We start from the raw sequence: 21,822 nt of genomic DNA, 5'->3' as shown, positions 1-21,822 counted from the left end.
AATGTACCATAATAATATTGATTGCAAGTCAGAATTGCGTTAGATTGAAAATCTGCGCGTCCAGGCAGACGGGCGCGCGCACATACACATACGTTTCACGCGATTGTATTATAGTTTTATCGCGAGATAGAGAAGATTTTTTGCACCAGACGCCTGCGTTAATCAAATATGTAAATTCGTGAATTGCTCGTAAGCGCGCTGTCGCTCCGAAAAAAGCTCTATAAAAATCCCCCGTGAAAATCAATGCGTTTGAAAATTTCTGATTAACGACAACAGTTTCTCGCGGATGATGATTTCAAAGCGTTACTTTATGCCGCGCAATAAACGATACGCAAATATTGAAAAATACGTACGCGAATAATTGATACAGTTGTAGCAAAAATTGAGTCTTTTATATCGCGCTGATTGGAAAGCCATAAAAGCGCTGTTTGTAAGCTACATATTTCTCTCGCGGAAGGTTATTGACTCGAGTGTGGATATGAATATATGTTTTCCTTGTTTATTTTTCTCGCAAAAAATATTTATTTCTCTCCGGTGTATTAGTACTAAGAACTTCACCAAGCATTAGCTGCCTTTGATGTTAAAGCAAACATTTTATTTTCGGATATTAAAGCTTGAAACGTAAGTACTTGGAACGTAATTTTAACGTTTAATAATCTAGTCGGGTGCACTGCCATATAGAAAATCGCGTCAGTTGCGTTTCGTAGTAACATAATTGTCTACTATTAGACGCGTTTTAAACGAGCAATATTTTACCGGATCGCATCAGCCTATATTGCAAGGTTGTATTTTTGATCGCTTTTGCGGGGCAGAAATTGAATTCCGCGGCGAACACGACATTCTGCTGCACGCGAATTAAAGAGCCGAGCAATTAAAAATAGCGCAATATTTCCATTCGCTTTCTATTTAGGCGAGAAACTGCTGCCCAGTGACAAATACGTAATGACGGAGCACCCGTTGAATGAGTACTCCTGGCAAATGAATCTCACTGTCCATTCCCTGGAAAAACGGGACTTCGGCGGATACGTATGCTCGTCCGTCAACGCGCTCGGCAAGTTCGACGGTGTAGTGCGATTGCAAGGTACAGAGAATTCCCCGATATTATCCAAAATCGCATTTTGTCGGTTCCCATCTTTCTCTCCAGCGGTCTGTTCTTAATTAAAACTGAGTGACGCATTCTGTGATATGTTCGACAACATTTAAAAATAATATTTGGTCCTCTGCAATCTTCGCGTATGATATTGAAACGGTTAGAGAATTTTTTTATTACTTTTCATCAATAAATCAATAAATTTTTTTAATAAATTCTAAAAACTCCGGTCGATTTCTGAACATTAGCGTCATTTCAAATAATTCTGTCAACGCTGTTATCATATGCGGCTTGTTACGTACATCACGATTTATTTTGCGGATGTCTTGTAATTTTCTGTTCAGAGCTGCATCTTTCCGCGAAGACGACACCGACGACACTCACGAAGAACACGGATATCAGGCAGCGCAAGAAGCCGATATCGAAGAACAAGAAGAAGAGCAACAATAGCAATGGTAGGCGAGGATACGCGGGTGGTTTTGAGGAAGGCGATTCCGGCAATGGCGATGACGATTTCGGTACCACGCAAATTATGACCGGTAGCACTCAGGAGGGCCAAAGGACGGACAGGCCCATCGTGCCTTCCTTACCGCCGCCTTGGGTCGTCGTGAATGTCGCGAATCTCAGGCATCCCTCGGTGTCCGCGATCTTGCTTTTACTTCTTCTGCCGACTACTTTGTAAGATGACGGCGAAGAGCTTCACGAATGATGAAACGAATGATGAGAAAAAACGGCGATTATGAAGATCCACGAGCCGGATCAAAGAATAGATTTAGATCTCGATTCCGTGCGACAAGTAGAAGAATTAGAAGAATTGACGAATTAACGTTAATTTAAAGCTAACGTACTTGGTTGAAGACACTTACTGAGACTTTTTAGATCAAGATTTTTAATACATTATTGGAATTATTATGAATTTTTTAAAGCGGATTTTTATACTTTTACCAGTCAAGACTTTTTTATTATTAAGTATATTTAATTTTTAATTCAAATTATAAAATTTTCAATGTAAATGTTTAAAATTTTAAATGTTTTTTTATATTTTGTATTAATGTGACCGTATCTTTTTCCCCCGGAATAAAATCAATCTTGAAATATTCAACGTTACACAACTGCCTTGTAGGAAACGATTATCTCTGCCCTTAATATAATGGCAAAAGTTTTCTCTCAAAGCTTGTCAGAATATATTTAAAGAGAATCGTTATAAAGAAATCTCTGAATATTACAGACTCTTTCTACTTTAATCATTATTTGATGTACTTTACGTTTTTTTTTGCGATGTCAAAATGCTTTCTCGGATTACGTGCTCCGTTCTAAGTATCGATTGCGAAATCCAATATCTTTGAGGAGTAGAAAACCAATCTCTTTAAGGGAGAGAAAAGCCTGATTCCGACGGAATCTGACATCGACTGCCTGGTCATTATCTTCATTACCCCCTATCATCTATATAATTCCCCGGCAGCTTTCATCTTTTTAATCACGACTTTTTAAGGTAAACATTAAATTTGTCGTGCAATTACTCCAGGAATCTATCTTTGTAAAATTACGATTTATGAAACTTCAATCGCGCATTGAACCATCACAATCTTTCAAATATATTTATATAATAGAAAGTTTATAAGATACTATTTAAGTAGAAACACATATAAAACATGTTTCATAAAGAACAGGGTAGGTCATCTCTCTCTTGGTTAAATCAATGCGAGATTTAATTTCTTGTTCACAAGAGAATTAACATCTTACGTATCATCGGACACCATTTACGTACGAAGCCATTATAAATTCAGGATAGAGATTAATGAATGAACTTAGGAAAGCAAGCAAAGGGGGTCAGTCAGGGACCCCTCGTGGATCTTCATTAGTCGCCTAAAAGTAACGCAAAGGGACGCGCCGTGCGTACGCGACAATCCTATCTGGGTAGGTCAGTCCCTCTGGCGATGATTGTAAATATAAATGAAGAATGAATAAATTCGGTCAAAATATGTACAGAAGAGAAAATGGCTCTGTGTGTGCTTTCAAGTCATTTAGATCTCACGACAGTGCTTCTAAGATTTTGCAATTAAAAATCTATTGAAATACGCTAGTATCTTTTAGACATTTTTAATTAAATGTAACATTTAAAAAATTACATTAAATGCAAAAATATATAATTGTATAAAAATGTTATGAAATCACCAAACGATTTTATATTAAGTTTTAAACTTTTCTTCTATTTCATTAAATTGGTGCAGTTGCGAATCCTATCTTTTTCTACAAATATTTCTATAGCACTGTTTGAGGACTTGAGGCTCGCGATGGGAATAGAGTCGAGAGGATGAGACGGAGGGTGCGAAACCACGCTGAAGAACGAAAAAAAAGAAAGAAATAGGTCTTCCCTTTATTCGATATAAGAAGAATGTATTTCTAGATGCGATCGGATGTGTAGTCACTGCCGCGACCAAAAAGACCGCGCGTCGAAACTTTCGACAGGGTCTCTGTAAATATGCGCGACACGATGTCAACACATGTGCGTTAGAGAGGCTGTACCTCTCTTTCTCTTTCTCTCTCTCTCTCTCTCTCTTTCTCTTTTTCTCTCGTTTAGACGTAACCGGCGATTAATCGGACTGTAGATAAAATACAGGTCAAACAAGTTCGTGCATCGCCCGATCGACACGGCGAACGCTCGGAAAAAGGAGATAACATCGAGGGGTGTGCGAATGTGCTGGAACCACGAGATGAGTTCTTCGTGCCGACATCCTGCATGCTGCAGAGTTCGTGTAGACCTCGTCGTGGCTATTGAATTTAACCGTTCGGCAGACCTTCGCAAAAAGCTGAAGCAGGAAGCAAACAAATCTGTAGATCGAAATAGACGGATTGAAGAATAACACAATCTTGTTTTTTAACGCTATTTATCGGAAAAATTGTTTCACATCAGTTCGTTTTATGAGGAACGTTTTTATCGAAATAAACACGAAGTTTACGCGATGCACGAATTTCGACGTTAAGAATTCTCGCAAATCAGTGTACGTATTCTTGCTGCTTAGGGTCGAAAGATACGAAAATAAATACGTATTCCAGGACATAAATTGTTCCTTTTACTTTACACGAACGTTAACAATTGAGATTAGCATAAAAATTAAAAAGACTCGAACTTCATTCTCGACAAATGTCAAATATAATCTTTACTTTGTTACATTACATTTTTTTTTATATTATACCCATATTTGTAGCAAAGAATCTACTTAGATATATAGACGGCGAAAATTCGTGAGCTTTTCTGTAATTGAGCGGTATCCGAGGTGTGATAACGTGGATTGATTGATCCATCTGACGGGTCCCATGGAGCCTCTCTTGTGAGTTACTCTGGTGCATACATAATTTCCTGAATCACTGTCTGCTGTCATTGTTACTGTTGACAGCAATACATTGCAAGTGTATCGATACAAAATGCAAAGGATCGATAAGACGCAAAAGCTTTGTCAAGATGAGATTTATTCGAGATTCGCTCAGGTTCTTGACCCCTTCCCCCCGTTTCGCTGGCGACCGTTTTGCGGCCCCGTTTCGTCTTCCACGATACTTTTTTATCTTTCCACGAGCATCTGTCGCGACCAGGGCACTGGTCGGGCAGGCTAAATGTGCGCTCGACTATCGCAAATTGGCGTGGCTTAATTCGGTCGGTGCACTTTTACGATTAGATGAGCCGACGTATACTGTAGTCCGTACGCAGAGCGGAGGGCACGACAATAAATACGGTATAGTGAAGTCTCGTCAGATCGGACATTTATTCGGCTTAAAAGCTCGCTAGAAAATGCCGGCGATTTAATAATTGCGCTTTCCCGGTTGAATTCTTTCAGGAAATATCCCACCCGTGAGATTTGTCACGAAACTCGTACTGATTTAATTGCGCTTAAAGCTTAAACGATTATGTGGCGTTATTACCGTCAATTATTCAACCGAATAACTGACATTCGTGCGAATGCCGTTAAATCAATTAATTGTAATAAAAATGCCAACATGTATTTTATTAGGTGTATAAAGTGTATTTTTTTATCATTCGTTTGCGTTAATGCCTTTATTGTATAGTTCAAGGGATCGATCCTGTATTGTAAATAATATATTATTGTATCTAAATATGTACACTTAGCGATAATGGCGGCACTTTGCGGAAAATCCGGCGAGTTTTTAAGCACATCACAGACTTGCTTGGCGCACTTCATATAAAATATGCAGGGTATATAAAAAAATATATCGTGCACATATCTTCTCTCTAGTTGTTGCGTGCTCGATAAAGAAAAAAATTTGGTTAAATTAAATTTAACATCGATTAAAGAATGTACTTTATTATCTATTTTTGTCCTTAAATTTTTATTTGTTAAATTATTAAAAGAAAATTAGAGCTAACGATTCTTTCTATTTGATCTGTAATAAATGTAATCTGAGAAGAACGCGCATTTTTTATACATTCTGTATATGCAATATATACATAATGTACATTTTTTCATAATATGAAGTCCCATTAGACAAAACCTGTTGAATATCCCTTTATTGTAAGGTATGCTGCCAGAAGAACGCGGCAAAAATTCATCGGCGTTAAGTATATAAAAATAAAAAAAAATACATATACACGGCAACGAGACATATGAATCATATAGGACCACGTTTAATGTATGTACATACGCTCGTATTACATATTGACGAATACATATGTGTAAATAAACACAGAAGCTGTGTGTGGACGTTCGGATTTTCGAGGTAAGCGTTTAGGATTCGTTCGATTCGGCGTACCCTCGAACGAGACTAGATTTTGTAAAATGATATGATATATATATAGAAAGCGGGTTCGTAAGGCGAATGTAACATAATGAACATGAGAAATAAGTCGTGCCTATACGCACGATACGTGTATCCACGTACAGTTACATATACATACATTAGATGTAAGTAAGTGTGAATCTTGCTCGTTCGCATTAGAAGTTCAGACAACGAAAGTCCGAGCGGATGCTTTCATCGAGCTGCTAAACTTTTGAGAAATGTCAACAGCTTCGCTGGGAAGAGATCGGCAATCGGAAGAGATCTCTTCATTTGCGTGTATAAACTTACTTATATAAATTTCCGAGAAACTCAGTTTCTCAAAAACTTTATTATATAATCCTGAATTTAAGCTTTTTACCAAAATTTTCATCATATAATTTTAAATTTAAACCTTGCTACAAGAAAATGCTTGAAATTAAAAAATTTCTTTTACGTTTACGACTTTGTCAAAGACGTAAAATATATTTAAATTCACGTTTAATCAAGTTTCGTTTAGCTTTATTAAATGTTTTTTAAACTTTATGTTTATTGAATTTTCTGAGCGTTTGATGTACATAGTTTGTTATCTCTCTTACATATTTATATATGCTTTTCTTTATCCTTATTCTCTTATTCAGTATTTTATATCGGACTTTCACATGTTATGTATATTGTATAAAATTTTCTCTTATATATATAAAATTGAATATAGCCGATATGCGACAGGTTGCCGATCTTTGCTCCATATCCATCATAGCAGTCTGATTGCTAATTATTAACGAATCTACGGGTGAATTGGGGGAGTCGCGAAGGCCTAAGGCTACGAATATGCAAAATTTGAGATGAAGGTGTCCCCATATTAAGTCATTAAATTTTCTGTACGAAAAAAAGTGATTATCAATCGCGAATACTTTCGCTCGAAATCCTTGGGAAAAGTAAAGGTCGACCTGTCTATCAGGGCAATCCGTCTCCGATTTTCAGCGAACGAAGTACAACACACGATTGTTTGTGATTGTTAACGATGCGTTAATCAGATGAAAATCTATGAGTCTTGATTGAACAGTGACTTAAGAGAGCTTGTTGTCGGGAGATCGACAGTATCTGAACGGTCAGTGTCCGTATTTCAGCGTCCGTGCGATTTAATTCAACTCGACGAGACTGCGGTTGCACACAATACGAAATTACAACAATCCCGACGAGCTTTGAACACGCCCGAAGTTTGAATTACAAGTTTGAGGGTGCCTGAACTTTGGCGGGACTCGTGTAATTGAATATGTCATGTGAAAATAATGCGACACCGAAGAGAAAACGCACAACGGTTTATACGAAAATCAGAATTTACACGTTGTATATTGATGTGGCAAAAGATATCGCAAAATGTAAACGTCAAACGCATGCATATAAATGTGAGAAATGTTACTTGCGATTAAATGTGAAACTGATTAATTAGAGCCGCGTATTAAGCGATTGTTTTTTCATACTGTTTACTTTTGAAAACTTTACAGACAGTATTGCCGTATAAATAGAAGTAACTTCTTAAAAAAAAAATATTCGATATCCGTTTATCGGTTTATTCTTTTTTTTTTTCAATTTAATTCAAAAGATATTTTTGTAACTTGTAATTCAATTTAATACCGATCTCCAATCGCTTTTGCGATTATGCGCTGTGGCTACTTCCGCGAAAATCGAGAAATGCCGTGAAATTTGTCAACAATTTGCTTAAAAAAATTGAGTGAAAGAAAATTGTAGTGAATCATCTTTGTAACATTGCATATTAAAGAGTAATTCGGTGCGATCAATTCCGAGCAATGAAGCCATACACAGCAATAATAGTAAATAACTTGTGTCTGCATCGTTATTCGTAAATGCGACGTCGTTTACCTTTTGTAAATTAAAACTGTGAATACATCGCCTTCGACGGAATAAAGAACAATGGGAGTAATAACTAGTAACAATTCGAAACAAGATATATCGCGACTACCCATAGAACGAATCATAGGGAATGAGCATGATGTACGATACTATTAACTTCAGACAATAAAATGTTATTATCGATGTTACCCTATTATCTGTATTTGATATGTTTCTTCTACAGCACCTTTTACAGCATAGAAAGCTTGACATGTCAACCGTTAAATAAATATTAATTCTATCATTGTACAGGATTTTTGGAAGGTAACTTGATATTACGCAAGTATCACGCAAATAAGCTTGTGTACATCCTTTTATTCCTCTTTTCACGTAAAATATTATTCTATACTTCCATTTTGCTTGGTGAAATTTGTCACACGTCTACGCTTAATGGCCTTCGTTCGTTCCAGGCTTTCGTTCTTTTCCTTCTCGAGAATCTCCTTAAATTTCTCAAGGTGATTCTGATAATTGACCTTTGCAGTGGCATGCAGCTCCATTTGTTCGATGTTGGGCACGGTTTTATGTGCACCGCTTAACATTTGTTTGAATATCCCGACTTGATTCGCTGTAAGTATGGACACCGCGGTGCCCAGTTTTCCTGCCCTCCCGGTCCTACCAGCTCTGTGTATATAGCCCTTGATGTGCTTCGGGAGATCGTAAGACACGACTAGTTGCACATCTTTAATGTCCAAGCCTCTAGCCAGCGCGTCCGAACTTATTAATCTGAAAAGAATAATCAAGATTAATTAAACTATTAAAGCTAAACTATTTTCTTTCTTACGTTCGTAAGATATATCGTTATTTTATTATCTCATCTTTCTAGAACCAGAATTAGAATAAGAAATGTTTTATTTCTAAGACGAAAATATTTTTTCCTGTAGAATTAGAATTATTTTACTTTAACAAAGCGCAAAACTTACACATGTATCTCTGCGTTTGCGAATTTGCCCAGAACACTTTCGCGTTGCTTTGACGCGAGCTGGGCGGATAATTCTCCTACTGTGACATTCCGTTCTGACAAGAGTAATTGCATCAAACGCGCCAGTCTATGCGCGGTTTGTCCGGAATTCGTGAAAACGAGAGTCTTAGGAATGACATCGTGTTTCGTCAACAGCTGATACAAGATAATTGGTTTGTCATAGGAGGAACATTCCACCGCGAGTTCCGTCAGTTCTCCTGGACTTGTGTAGCGTCCGACAAAATCACCCGCGAGTTTGTCTAAATTCACATCAGTGTCTTTATCGGTTACTACGGTTGTGAACAATCTTGGCTGGAAAAGACCTAGCCGGCTCAACTTCTCAGGATCTTGCGACAAGGTTGCGCTAAATAATAGCTTTTGAGCTGGTATAATTTTGCTGTTGAAAAATGATAAATTAATTTATTAGAAAAAATTATTTTTTTTATTAATTTTTTAATAAAATTTAAAAAAAAATTAACCTCGAGCGCATGTTTCCAAGCGTCAAAATAGGAGCCCGAGAATGAGGTTCAGGTAAATACTGTAGCCATTCTGTTGCACGATCGGCTTCATCGATAACGAGAAACCTCAGAAAATCCAAGGAAAATCCAGGTGTCTTTAATATGTGATCCAATAAGCGACCATGTGTCGCGATTACAATGTCCACCGTGGATAAGTACTTCCCCCTTTCAGCTTTATAAATAATTTTACTAAATTTTTATATAGTTATCTATTTAATTTTTTTTTTTAAATAATTGGTGGTAATATACATACTTTTCTTAATTATAGCGCTTTGCTCTCGCTCAAATGAAAACGCACCCGAAAGCAAGCCTACTTTCAGATTCGTGTGAGAAGTATAAGCGACCATTACTTTATGAACCTGTGCGGCCAGTTCTTGCACTGGTAGGACGATCAAGCAGCGAATTTTCGGTACCAATCGTGTTTGTAATTCCTGTACAATTGGTAACACATAAGCTAGAGTCTTGCCTATAATAAAATTATATAAAATAACATTAAAAATGTATGTTAATTCAATCGATAATCAATAATCATATCACATATAATTATTATCATTGTTGTAAATACTCACCACTGCCTGTTGGAGCAGATACACAAGTGTCTCTTGGCCACCATCCCAATTTCCTATCCATCTTGCACTTGTGTAACCATTTTATTATACTACATTGGACTGGAAATAACTTAGTAATGCCATTGGTCCTCAAGACTTCCATCAATTTAGCATCCAAAACTGATTCCAATTCTTCCAAGGTAGAACCACTGTTTAAGTCAGCAGATATAACTTCAGGCTGTGCCAACCAATCTGGTAACACTCTCTTCACTTCACGCTGCTTTTTTCGAGCTCTTGCGCCTAATACTATAAAATTGCTCTGCGAAGGTATTTCCTTCTCTGTAGTATCTTTATCGTCATTATTGTCCTGTGCTAAATTTTCATCCTTTTCTTCTAAATCTATATTTTTGTCTATTGTAGCAGAATGGTGTTCACTCTCAATATCTTTCTTCTTCTTCTTTTTCTTCTTTTTCGTTGATACTTTGGCTGTTTCTACAATTTGTTCATCTACAATTTTCTCACTGCTGGCATTTTCACCCTCAATATGTGAATCATCAGCTTTCTCTGCTTTAAGCAATTTTTTCTTTTTCTTTTTCTTAGGTTCCTCCAAATTATTTCCATCGTCATCTAATGTGGATTTATTATTTGCCCCAACCCTTTGTCTTTTACGCTCTTCTATCTTCTTCAGCAGTTCAGAAAGGTGATTCGTTTCATTTTCAACCTCCTTCTTGCTTTCACCCTCGTATCTGTATACAATACACATATTCTTAAGTGAAATTAATGGATAATGATTTGCACAAAAGGTTATTATATCCTATGCATCATGATCGTTTAACAAGATTTATATGTTTCCTACCTGTTTATAACAAATAAGCTCATCTTCTTTGTAAATATAATTCATATATATAACATATGCACAGTAAAAATTAACGATAAAAAAACTGCCGGCATTTATATTGTACACGTTGTATATGTCAATAAGTTAATAATGACGTTCAATCGGATAATTCTTACTTATATATTTAATATCTTTGATATGAATATTCTCGATCAACAATTAACATTAATTTCCATTTAAAATGTTTTCGCTTACATTAAGCGAAAAATCAATAATCGCGAGGCATTCCAAGCCAGTGCAAAACATACACGTGGATCTTTCAGCTTTCAGCTACGATTATCAACGATTTTAAGGTTAGAGGTTAGGTTTAAGTTGAGGTTAACATTGCATTGTGCTGCCATTATGTTTTCGTGGCAATTAATCGAAACACTTACTCATTCTGTCGATAAAACAGCAATGTCATACAATTAACTGTGTAATTGTAAATAATTAATTATTAGCAATTGCATTAATTATATTATGAATTGTAATTATAGTTAGAATTTCCTTATATAACCGGTTATCAATTATACGGCGTAGATAATAATTCGCGTGGGCAACATCGACCAACGTTAATTAACGTCAATTACGTAATCTAATCAACTATAGTATAAATTCCAAGCTTAATTTTGTTTTGTTACAGTTATCCTTGTGATTCATATCTAGCTCGAAAAAATAAACACTCGGAGAAATTATTTGCACAATTGAGGAGAATTCTAGCGATAACTTATAGCGTTTTTTACTGGCAGAGCTGGTGCGGTTAAATCATAAAATCTTCAATATATTCTTTATTGCACTATATTTAGTAAAATATATACTGAATATTTTATCAGTCGAAATATTTGCATTTTACTTTAAATATTAGATATTTTAAATTAGTGTACAACGGCTTTAATGTGCACTGAGTGCGCACCAGCTCTGCCAGTGAAAAACGCTATTAGACACTCTTATTTTACTTTTTACCGTGCGCAATTAATAAGTAGAGCACCGGTGTATTTTTAATTATAAAAGATACACCTTTTCATCGTAAAGTATGTGACATTCTACGAAATTCGATTTATCTGACCGAGAATCCAAACGTGAACATTCCGAGCGGAAAACGTAAATTAAAATTAATATTTAACGGTTTATCGATCGGCTTGGAAGTTTCGCTTATCGAAAGTCGCGTTATCGAGTCGCGGACAGGTGGCAAGGTTGCAAGATTGGCTCGGCAGAAATCGAATGAGCTTCCAAAGAGATTAATTATTCATTTACGTCGCCCGCGCGGAAACGCACCGTCGGCGTCGGACAGGTTTTACGGACGGTCGCGCCTCTTCCGCGCGACGATCTCGCGCGTAAAACACGCCCGTCGCCCGTCGCCGCTTCCGTCGGCGCCGTGCCATTTAACGGTCGTAGGCAACGTGCCGCGGCAACGTTACGAACGCCGTACCCCGCATTCCGCGTCGCGGTCGACGTGCGCTCCGCGCTCCATCATGCCGTGCGCGCGACGCGACGCATCAATAAATAGCAGCGCGGAATCGCATCGCGCTTCACGCTACGCCCGACTAAACACAAACAGTAAAGAGTTATAAAAATATAAGCTTTTCTCATCTCTTTGTATACGTTGAGAAGAAGGGAGGAAATGGGGGCTGCGAAAACTGAGATTCGATCTTTTATATTTTTTTTTTTTTTTCACGGAAGCGCATAAATAAGTTCTCAAACGGAGCAACGTCGTAAAATTGTCAATATACGCGTGTCAAGTAATCGCGAAATTAAGCTTTTGAAATTTAAGCTTTTTAGGAGGATTAATTTTACGCGCAAATAGAGTCTATTGTCAACTAGACGTGGCGAGCGACCGACGGTCGACGGGCGGATCCGGCGGATTGCGGATTTGCGTACGAACGCGCGCGCGCGCCGTGGTGCACGTCGCGTCGCGTCGCACGCAGGCGGCACTCAGCGCCAGGTCGTAGCCGTCGTAGGCAACTTCAGACGGTTCGTGACAGCCGCGCGTTCGTGGGGCCGACGACGGACGACGGCGAGCGCGAGTAACCGCCTAACCGGGGATACGCTTTCGCGTGCGTCGCGAGGGATCTCGTCCACCGAACGTTCCCGTTCGGTTCGTGCTCGCAGGCAATTGTCTCGTCGGGGTAAACGAGAACGGTGAGTTCTGGTCGCTTGGTTAGAGAGTGTCGAGCGGTGCGACACCGGTGTTTCACGGTGTTTACGAGTTGCGGGTGGAGATCCGCGGCTCGTTCTCACGCGCGCGCGTTCGCCGCTCCTCTGACCTCTCCTCCACGAGGAGGTGTTTACGCGCCAAGCGCTCCGTCACGCACGTATTCCACGATTCTGCCCTCGGATCACATCGTTTCAAGTATCCGGCAGTATCCGCGATGCTTGTATATTTACTCTGTTTTTTTTTTTTGCGTGACGACACATACATGCAAGCGTGACGAGATAACTCTTGCCTTGATGGCTCATTTTTGTTGCATTGTTATTGGCAACAGCGATTGGCAGTCGTAAACATCGTCGACTCGTAGGCATTAGTCAGTTCGTGCCTCTACTAAACGATGCCTGTGTTTTCAGATTGAAATATGGTGGTACTTAGCAGCTTCCTGCCGCCGCAGGAAGGAATACGCCACGAAGAGCCAAATACTACGGTATATATCAATGGTAGAGAAGTGGGAAAGGGCACGTTTTACATTACGGAGAGGTAGCGAGTCTGTTCTAATTTGCTGTTTTGAACAATTTGTAGATATGTGATATTTTGTGTGCTCTAATTATGTATTCTTAATTGGCAGCGTGCTCTCCTGGGTGGACAGCGACACCCAACAGGGATTTTCGCTCGAGTATCCTCACATTTCATTGCACGCTGTTTCGCGAGATGAACAGGTCCATCCGAGACAATGTTTATACATTATGGTCGATGCCAAAGTAGACTTGCCAGGTATATCCATTGGAACACAAAGAATATCAATTGATAAAGATGACTTAATTTCTGTGGACTTTTTGAACAATTTTACTCCGATTCGTGTTCATACTGTTATAATTCGAGGATTTATTTGATAAGCCTAATGTAATTGTGTAATTTCATTTGTGCAGATATGCCATTACCTTTATCATCTGAAAACGGTTCAGAAAACGAGGACGACGATGCGGACGCTCCAATTACGGAAATGCAGTTTGCGCCGGATAATACGAATAATTTAGACTTAATGTTTCAAGCAATGAATGCATGCCAAGCGCTTCATCCTGACCCACAGGACAGTTTTTCAGACGGTAAATAATCAAATGGGATAATTATCTTATTTACAATTAATTGGGATAATTAAAAAACTCCTGTTGTATTTAAAGAGGATATCTATGAAGACGCCGAAGAAGAGTACGAGGGTGAATATGACGAAGAGGTGGGCGCTGGAGATGCGCCTTGTATTTTACCGACAGGTATACTTAATTTTTATTCATATTATTCAAGTTCAAGTTTCTTTAGATTGAGCAATGCTTGTACTACACATTTAATGTTATAATGTTATATGGTTTTTGATCCACAATGAGACATCAAAAGAAAGAATTGGATGTCAATGTATCTGAATGATAGATTTCTAATATTTCATTATTAACAGAGCAAATGGGGACCACTCACACAGGAGCGGAGGCAGAAGAAGCAATGGACATCGAAGCAGGTCAATTCGAAGACGCGGAGGAAGATCCGTAAGAGGCAGTGATTAGGTGCAGAGATGTGCATTTAGTGTTAATTTACATGTTTATCAATTTCATATATGTATTTCGGTAGATATACGTGACGTCGTTATTGCAAAACTTACTACCGAGCCGTATCAAACGATTAAAGCACCTAAAACATTTATTTATATTCATTTTGTACATGGCGATAATTTCTTAGATAAAAATAAATAATTGTACATCAAGTGTTGAGTTCTGTTTTATTCGTTTTGTTCTTTCGATAGAAAGTTTGATTACAGCCTGCAAATTTCACTTATATATCATTCGGCATTCACGATCTGCAGAGGAAGAGACAATATTATTTTTCAAATAAGGTATGGAATTATGTTAAAAATATCACGGATAAGTATATAAATTGATCGTATATTCTATCACAACATAGCTTTCGTTGAAAGTCAAAATGATGATCGATTATAAGTCTGTGTAAAAATGTCTAACATTCGCGTCACACAAAAGGTATCATGTATACGATAAATGATATATATATCAATGTATATCTAGTTGCATTAAAAATGCATTTGTATGATACAGTAAACCCTGCGTGTAATTAAAAATCGGCAGTGCGTTGTAATAGTCCATATTGATAGATTTTTTAAACATACATTTTGGCCAGGAAAATAAATTTTATGTATTTGTAATATACATATATATGTATACACACATACATATATATCGAAGTTAGTTATCCTAACTTTTCTTTAACGAGGGTTTATTGTATCAGTCTTACAACTGATTCGTTCAAGTGCTAACTTGCATCATCTGTACATATAATACACTCGTCCAAATTCTGATGTGTGCGATACATCATGAAACGTTCGTCCTCGAAGACTCTGAAACATTATAGTAAAAAGCGGTAAAACTAACCGTATAGTCAAAGTTAGTTAACTGTTAACTATATACTTGACAAGTCCGAAGCGTGAAATTTCACTTCACAAATGCATATCAACAATTTCCCAGTGGCGTGCAACCGTTCGAGTTTAAAAGAATTATTCGAGAATTTTCGTTTATCGAATTTTCTTCGGTCCGAAGATGAGATCGGCATCGGGCGCTCCTTTAGGATGATTATACTTTTGCCGTCGTTCCCTATTTAAGTTTACGGTGACCGGTCTCGTGCTTTGATTCATAGTCTCTTGATAGTCCTCCTCCTCTTGCCTCTCGGTGATGTTCAAAGTCAGTCTCTTCACGCGCTCCTTCTCCTCCTTCTGTTCCTGTTCGCGATTCCTGAGATTCATAGCCAACTCGGACGACACCGGGACCGCAAGATTCTTGTACTGCTGTTTGTTACCCTTTCTCAACATTAATACAAAATCTACTGTGCTATTATCGGTCGGTCTCTCCTGCAGTTGCTCATATGTCTTCTTCGTGCTCTTTACGTGCAACGGCACAGAGATGTCTACCTGTTGCGGTTTGACCGAATCTCGCATACGATCCTGTATATTGTCCGAGACCATTTTATCCAGCGCCGACAGGAAATCATCGTCCTCCGGACAGCTCACACGTCTTGGTCCGGCTGGCAAAGCTGCGTTCAGTTCCTCCGTCACGTCCACGATCACGCCCTCGGTGCCACCGTCCGCCGAGAGACTCTGAGATCGATCACCCTGAGTGTTCTCTTGAGTGCCCATGGTGTCGTCGCGTTCCGCATCGGCTGTCCATTCCTCTTCCGACTGCGCCTCCGAGCAATCCTCGGATTCCTCGAAATGCAGCTCGGCTATACCCTTCGCATCCCCACTACCGTTCCCGGTCATCGCTGCTTCCTCGTCGCCTTCCATAATAACGCCCATCTCATTTTCGCCTTCTGCCGCGGTATCGTCAACGGGAGGATTACCCAAGGTCGGGTAGAGGGTGTTGCGCAACTCTTCTACGGCGCATTGCGCCTCTTTGTAGCTCTGGAACAATTGCATTTTAGGTCGCAGCATCGTTAACGTGTCGCGATACATGTAATCTATCCCAACGGGGAATGGATTCTCGGACGTCCAAACCGGATCCGTGTACTTGAACCAGAAGTAGTTCTGGAAAAATACAAGGAAATAATCGAGCTTTTTCTTGCTGGATCCGCCGCTAAAGTACTGGCCGCAAGTCTCCAATAATGTGCACACTAGACGAATACGAAAGAGATGATCAGGCGGGTCGAGAACGCTTGGCACTGAGTGGTCCGTGCTGACGCCGAAGGTGATAAGCAAATACAAAGTACGGAAAATGTCGCCGCTCTCCACCATTCGATAATTGTACAGCTCGCCCAAGTACTTGACCATGGCAATGCGTCGCTGATTGTATTTCGGCAGGTTGATCTCCATACACAGTCGTATGTCTTCGAACACACCGTCGACCACCTGAGGCCCGATGGTCTCGTAATGGGCTACCAAACCGGCCAATAGGCTTCCCACACATCGAATATTAGGATACTTAACGTTGTAGGCGGCAGTGAGACATTTTATGGCATAGGTCGACACGCTCTCATCTTCCCAGTCAAGTTTACGCATCCACTTAAGCACCTTGTCAGTATTCGTCTTGGAGAGATCCTGATAAAGTAGTTTCCTAATAAATTCATGTACAGGTGGTCTATCCTTCTTCGTGACGCCGCCGGTCGATTCGGGTGGGTTCACGAAGTAATACGCGTTCTCGATGATCGTGACGTAGCGCGAATCGAGTGCAGTGACCGCTTTTTTACGCATCATCTGCTCTAGGTAGACCTTGGTCCTTTGATGAGAATCTGGCGAACAGAAGAGATATCGGCCGCAAATCTCCAACAGGTTGCAAGCCATTTCGATATGATGGTGTGTAAAGTCATGCAGTAAAACCTTCAGGCAGTACAACGCCTCTATTTTGGAGTAGAGCTTAAATTTGACGAGCTCACCGATATAGCGAACCACCTTGATCTTCGACTCGATGTTAATCTGATCCTTCTTGCGCACGTGGTATTTAAAGTCCTGCTTCAGCATCTGGCACAGGTCATTGCCAATCTCGGGCATTACTGGATAAAGAATAGCTGCTAAACGGGAGTAGAAGGGTAGCAAATCCTGACGAATTCTAGAAACACCGAAAAGAGCTTTTACCAGCTTCTTCTTGTTGTGCTTCGTGTTGAGATTCATCAGGAAGTTCACCGCGGCGTTGTCGATCATCTCGCGATTTACGCAATTTGGCAGATGTGTCAGGAAAGCGTCGAGCAATATTTTGTTGCTCGTGTTGGATACCTGTGGCTCCTCCACCTCCACCTCCGGCGGCTCCTCGATCTTCTCGGTCTCTTCCAGCTCGTCGAAAACAATTTCTTCGTCAAGAGCGTCTTCCGTTATTGCCGTTTCCGTTTTTGCGCTATCTTTCGGGGTGTCCTTCAAATACGAGCCTGGTAGGAAGACAGTCAAATCCGGTAATACTTCGTAGAAACGTCTCGTCTCTTCGTCACCCCACATATCCTCCAACATGCTGCTGTCCTCTCCGTCGTTGATCATCTTCAGGCTATCCTCCGCTTCCGTTTTCATCTCGTTGTCCACCGGAAGCTCGGGCATCGGCTCGTCTAACGTATCGGAGAAGCTCTGCACGCTGGTTAATAGACGCTCGTAAGAAACCTGCAGAGCTTCCAGCTTTTCCTTTCGTTCCGAGCTCAATTCTCCTCTGGTTTGCAGTATCTTGCGATTCTGTTTCTCGAACGCCTGCAGCTCCTTGTGTTCCTTTAACATATGTTTGCACAAGGAGTTGTAATAGTCGCGTAGCAGCAGTCTCACGTTTTGCTGCTTGTCCGGCGATAACAATTTACTCTTTGGAATCGAAATATTTAATTTCTCCGACAGCTCTCGCACTCTTTTAGGTACAAGACCGGCATAATCCTCGCCGCAGTGCCGGCAGAAACTCAATATTATACTGGCGTTATTGTGCTCCTCTTTGTCCATATTGATCAACACAGTTAACACCGAGCCAAGCAGCGAAAGGCCCTGCTTGTGCGTGAATATCCCAGCGTTCACCAATTCCGCATAGAATCGCAGATCTACTCTCAGCTTGCTGGGATTCGCGATCTTGTCGCCGATCTTGAACGACAGGATCCTTTGCCAATTTTCGAAGAAATGAGTGGAGAACTCGGCGTACGTCTGATGGAGGAAGCTGCACACTCTAATAGCAGGCGCAACGTCGGTCATCTTTATTTTGGCATCTACCAGAGCAGTGGCAACCTCGCTCACGTATTTGGTCAGGTTTAAATTCGCCATATCCTTCAGAACCGTGTCGAGCTGAGTCACGCTGAAGTTCTTCAGTTTCTTGACAAACGTAGTGTTCCTCTTGAGGCTCGAGTCGAGTTTACTGAATGACGCGTCCGGAGGTCTCGTGGGATTCAGATTGGCCGCCCGAATCTCTTCCTTTGTCGCGAGTCTCTGTTCCGTTTCGCGCACGTGCTCTGTCAAGAATTGCCGGTCCTCTTCCGAGACGGCATTCGGGTCTTCGGTGGCGGCGGCGGCGGCTTCTTTCTCAGCCGTCACCCCTTCAGTCGCGTTCTCGGACATCGTAAGATAATCTGTAAATGCGAAAAAGATTGGTAACCCCTCCCGTTTTCTCTCGAAAAATGAAATATTCCAAATTGAAATGCTATTAAATTCACAAGACAATTCGCATATTGCGACATTCGTACGATCGAGTGTTACTTCTGAAATAATGTCACGATTGAGCAAACAGGAGGTTATCGTTCCTAAATAGATACCAATTATTTTATAAACCTTGATTAGATGTCTCAGGTGAAAAAATCGTTTGACGGAATTGCTCCACTTGTTTAATATCGCGCCCAAGAACTTGTCAAGGTTATGTTATGGCAGACGACAATCCATTCACCTCCATTGTACGAACCATAAGCACTGGTGATAGGTGATAGGTTTGTTCGTGTTAGTCGTGTTACTTGAAATCTCTAAAAGTTCTTGCACCTAAAATGAGATAAATATATATTCGGAATTCGGACGTTGAGAGAGAGAGGGAGAGAGAGAGAGAGAGAGAGAGAGAGAGAGAGAGAGAGAGAGAGAGAGAGAGAGAAAGCGAAGATTCCAAGTGCAAAAAGTGTAAAGCCTCGTATCCACAGCTAGAAATCGCTCCGCGATTTCGGACGGCGAAAGAATTGACCAATCATCTTTAAACAATTTGGCCAATGCCATTGGTTAATTCTTTCTCTGTTCGAGATATCGGAGCGATTTCTAGCATCGTGTACGCAAGGCCTAAAGCCCTTGCGCACAGTAGAGCATATATTTAAGTATATAATTTAGAAATAAGAATAAATATTAAATATTAGAATATATAAATATAGGAATATTTCTGTAATATTAGGATATGCAAATGTAGGAATATTTCTATATTTATCTTATATTTTATTCTTTTCCATTGTGTACTACTATTTATTTCTAATTCCGATTTCTAATATTTGATATTTATTATTATTCCTAATATATGTCCTATTGGTGTGTATAGGACCTTAAACGAACGGACCCGAATTGACCGCGATTGGTACCGCAGTTTCGACCGTTTCGTTACTTCAAAAATCACGATATATTGCGCGCTTCAATATAGCCTTTCGTATATTCAGTTATAACTTATGGCACGAGCTGCAACCGATTGTGGATCGAGTTGTGTCCGATCGCTCCGAATTTTTGTGATTCATTTGTGAATCATTACATTCTAAATGCCAATCCCGCGTAAGAAATCGTACCTCGAACGTTCGTCGTGTTGAGCATCGCGCACAAACGTACGTTATATATACTCTACGTGTCAACGTCGCGATTTCGGTAAAGCTCGTATATCAGACTACCTACGATTGATTGGGATTGAGATCGGATTGAAATTTTATTAAAATGAGTATTAGTTTTCTTATTTATTCTAATTGATTAAGTTTCAATCCCAATCCTGGAATCGTGATTCAATTTTCGTTTTAATATAAGTAACCTAACTAAATTTATTTTTTAAATTGCTCGCGATTGGTTTCTTTATGACATTTCACACCGTTATTTTCTCGTTGAAATGCAGCAAAAGTGAATTTGGCGTGTGAGTATTTTATAAACGTTTGTAATTTATCTCGGTAAATTATGCATAACCGTGCGAATCGTGCGTTACCGCATGTAGATGTCGATTAGTAGAGTAGTAGAGAACAGTGTCGCGAGATGTCGCCAGGCGTCGCGAAATTAGCCGCGCAAAAGGCGCCATTTGGTATTCGAACGCAATGCGTGCAAATGTCGAATGAGCGTCTCGAAGAGCGCGTCAGTTTTTCGCGTCGTTCTTCATCAATCGCGATCGTGGTAATTAACGTGCCGCCTACGGAAGGAGAGGATCTCCGCGACGTTCTTTCACGTTTCAGACTTTCGTAGGAAAAAGGTAAGAATGTTATGTCGCCGAGAAATTTCGTTGCAGGCTATAGGTAAACGTTCCTATTCGAGTTAAGTAAAATTATATGAAAAGCTGACTAAATACAAATAATTTTCAGCACGTCGTGGAAGTGCGTCAGGACGAAGGATGAAGGACGAAGGACAAAGGACGGAGGACGAGGGACGAAATCGGGACAGCACGTTCGTCGGGCGCAGCTTTTGGGGTGAGGAATATTTCACAGAATTTTTCTTTAAGTGTTTTGCTTGCGATAGGGTACTTTATATGTGGCGTCCTCAATTGCTGCGAAATAATTTGTTTCACTATTCAGTAAATTGTCGACTCGAGAATTATGATCGCGGTTATGGTTGGTTATTGCGCATGAATATATGCTATATCCTATATAAAATCTTCATATACTCCTTTTCCTTGAGTTTCGGGGGGTAGGAGGATGGGGCGTATGAATACGAACGCGTACGTGGCCGTAGAGGCGTCTGGTATACACGGTGTCTTCGATCGAACGGATTTTTCGTTGCGCCTACGTTCCGCGCGAACAAGTTAAGGGCCGGTTGTTCCAACCTGTTGGTAAACTAACTAACAGTCAAATCATAATATATGTCTTTGTTTATCTTTTACATTAGACAAAGATAGACATATGATTTAACTATTAGTTAGCTTACCAACAGGTTGGAACAACCGGCCCTAAATCATGTAAAAAAAAACTATAGCGTGTAATTCATGATGATGAGAGTCTTATGTCAATTTCTACTTATGTAGAGTAACTTTAGATTTAACTTACTTTTTATCTTTTTCTAATTTTTAGAACTAAAAAAGGATAAAAAGGATTAATTAAACCGAAATTAAAGTTAATCTACATTGGTAAAAGTGGATGAACAGGATCTAAAGGAAATTTAAAGTGTTCGAAGTAGAGATTAAAGATTATATACAATTTTAATACATTTACACACACGTTATTGAAAGACTCCAGAATTTGAAAATGCTAATATAATAAGTCTATGAATGCCAAAATATTCAAGTGCTTCAAGAGGTAATTAACTTTAACGAGATTATTTCAGAATCTGAAAGTGTGATAAATACGTAATGATTGAATAATT

General features: G+C 39.7%; 4 protein-coding genes across 7 annotated transcripts in view; 2 read left to right on the top strand and 2 right to left on the bottom strand.

Annotated features, from left to right (window-relative positions):
• Nucleotides 1-7,925, top strand: part of Dip-lambda (Dpr-interacting protein lambda) — a 149,474-nt gene extending 141,549 nt beyond the window's left edge. For both annotated transcript variants that reach the window (XM_071791325.1, XM_071791316.1), the window contains 2 exons: nucleotides 911-1,081; nucleotides 1,435-7,925. In XM_071791325.1, coding sequence (XP_071647426.1) covers nucleotides 911-1,081; nucleotides 1,435-1,772 — 509 coding nt within the window. In that variant the 3' untranslated portion in view covers nucleotides 1,773-7,925. The remainder of the gene's footprint in view (nucleotides 1-910; nucleotides 1,082-1,434) is intronic.
• A 141-nt stretch (nucleotides 7,926-8,066) lies between these two features.
• On the bottom strand, nucleotides 8,067-10,981 carry Dbp73d (putative ATP-dependent RNA helicase Dbp73D). The gene is made up of 6 exons (XM_071791254.1): nucleotides 10,652-10,981; nucleotides 9,817-10,541; nucleotides 9,501-9,713; nucleotides 9,209-9,419; nucleotides 8,692-9,126; nucleotides 8,067-8,494 (listed from the first exon to the last, which is right to left on the bottom strand). Exons 1-6 carry the CDS (start codon nucleotides 10,672-10,674, stop codon nucleotides 8,110-8,112), a joined length of 1,992 nt encoding a protein of 663 aa, XP_071647355.1. The 5' UTR covers nucleotides 10,675-10,981; the 3' UTR covers nucleotides 8,067-8,109.
• A 1,440-nt stretch (nucleotides 10,982-12,421) lies between these two features.
• Nucleotides 12,422-14,574, top strand: Icln (chloride nucleotide-sensitive channel icln). Its single transcript, XM_071791483.1, has 6 exons — nucleotides 12,422-12,811; nucleotides 13,235-13,361; nucleotides 13,450-13,595; nucleotides 13,751-13,927; nucleotides 14,003-14,092; nucleotides 14,272-14,574. The coding sequence occupies exons 2-6, from the start codon at nucleotides 13,243-13,245 to the stop codon at nucleotides 14,361-14,363; spliced, it is 624 nt and encodes a 207-aa protein (XP_071647584.1). The 5' UTR covers nucleotides 12,422-12,811; nucleotides 13,235-13,242; the 3' UTR covers nucleotides 14,364-14,574.
• On the bottom strand, nucleotides 14,571-19,257 carry Upf2 (UPF2 regulator of nonsense mediated mRNA decay). Of its 3 annotated transcripts, XM_071791198.1 has the most exons (3): nucleotides 19,087-19,256; nucleotides 17,244-18,887; nucleotides 14,571-17,099 (listed from the first exon to the last, which is right to left on the bottom strand). In XM_071791198.1, the coding sequence occupies exons 2-3, from the start codon at nucleotides 18,874-18,876 to the stop codon at nucleotides 15,394-15,396; spliced, it is 3,339 nt and encodes a 1,112-aa protein (XP_071647299.1). In that variant the 5' UTR covers nucleotides 18,877-18,887; nucleotides 19,087-19,256; the 3' UTR covers nucleotides 14,571-15,393. The 3 variants fall into 3 exon arrangements, with proteins under 3 accessions (XP_071647299.1, XP_071647288.1, XP_071647279.1); XM_071791187.1 differs by having other exon boundaries at nucleotides 14,571-18,887; nucleotides 19,071-19,257; XM_071791178.1 differs by having other exon boundaries at nucleotides 14,571-18,887; nucleotides 19,087-19,254.
• Between the last annotated feature and the right edge of the window lie 2,565 nt (nucleotides 19,258-21,822).

This window comes from Temnothorax longispinosus, chromosome 1 (assembly GCF_030848805.1).
Source record: "Temnothorax longispinosus isolate EJ_2023e chromosome 1, Tlon_JGU_v1, whole genome shotgun sequence".
Lineage (NCBI taxonomy): Eukaryota > Metazoa > Arthropoda > Insecta > Hymenoptera > Formicidae > Temnothorax > Temnothorax longispinosus.
This window is presented reverse-complemented; position numbering and strand designations above follow the sequence as displayed.

What these genes read in the sequence shown, in the direction of transcription:
- Icln (XM_071791483.1), top strand. Translation starts at nt 13,243, where the DNA reads ATGGTGGTACTTAGCAGCTTCCTGCCGCCGCAGGAAGGAATACGCCAC. An exon ending in ACGTTTTACATTACGGAGAG is followed by an intron (nt 13,362 to 13,449) that starts GTAGCGAGTCTG and finishes CTTAATTGGCAG; the next exon opens with CGTGCTCTCCTGGGTGGACA. An exon ending in GCCTTGTATTTTACCGACAG is followed by an intron (nt 14,093 to 14,271) that starts GTATACTTAATT and finishes CATTATTAACAG; the next exon opens with AGCAAATGGGGACCACTCAC.
- Upf2 (XM_071791187.1), bottom strand. Translation starts at nt 18,876, where the DNA reads ATGTCCGAGAACGCGACTGAAGGGGTGACGGCTGAGAAAGAAGCCGCC.
- Dbp73d (XM_071791254.1), bottom strand. Translation starts at nt 10,674, where the DNA reads ATGAGCTTATTTGTTATAAACAG. An exon ending in AGCTTATTTGTTATAAACAG is followed by an intron (nt 10,542 to 10,651) that starts GTAGGAAACATA and finishes TATTGTATACAG; the next exon opens with ATACGAGGGTGAAAGCAAGA. An exon ending in AAGCGCTATAATTAAGAAAA is followed by an intron (nt 9,420 to 9,500) that starts GTATGTATATTA and finishes TTATTTATAAAG; the next exon opens with CTGAAAGGGGGAAGTACTTA.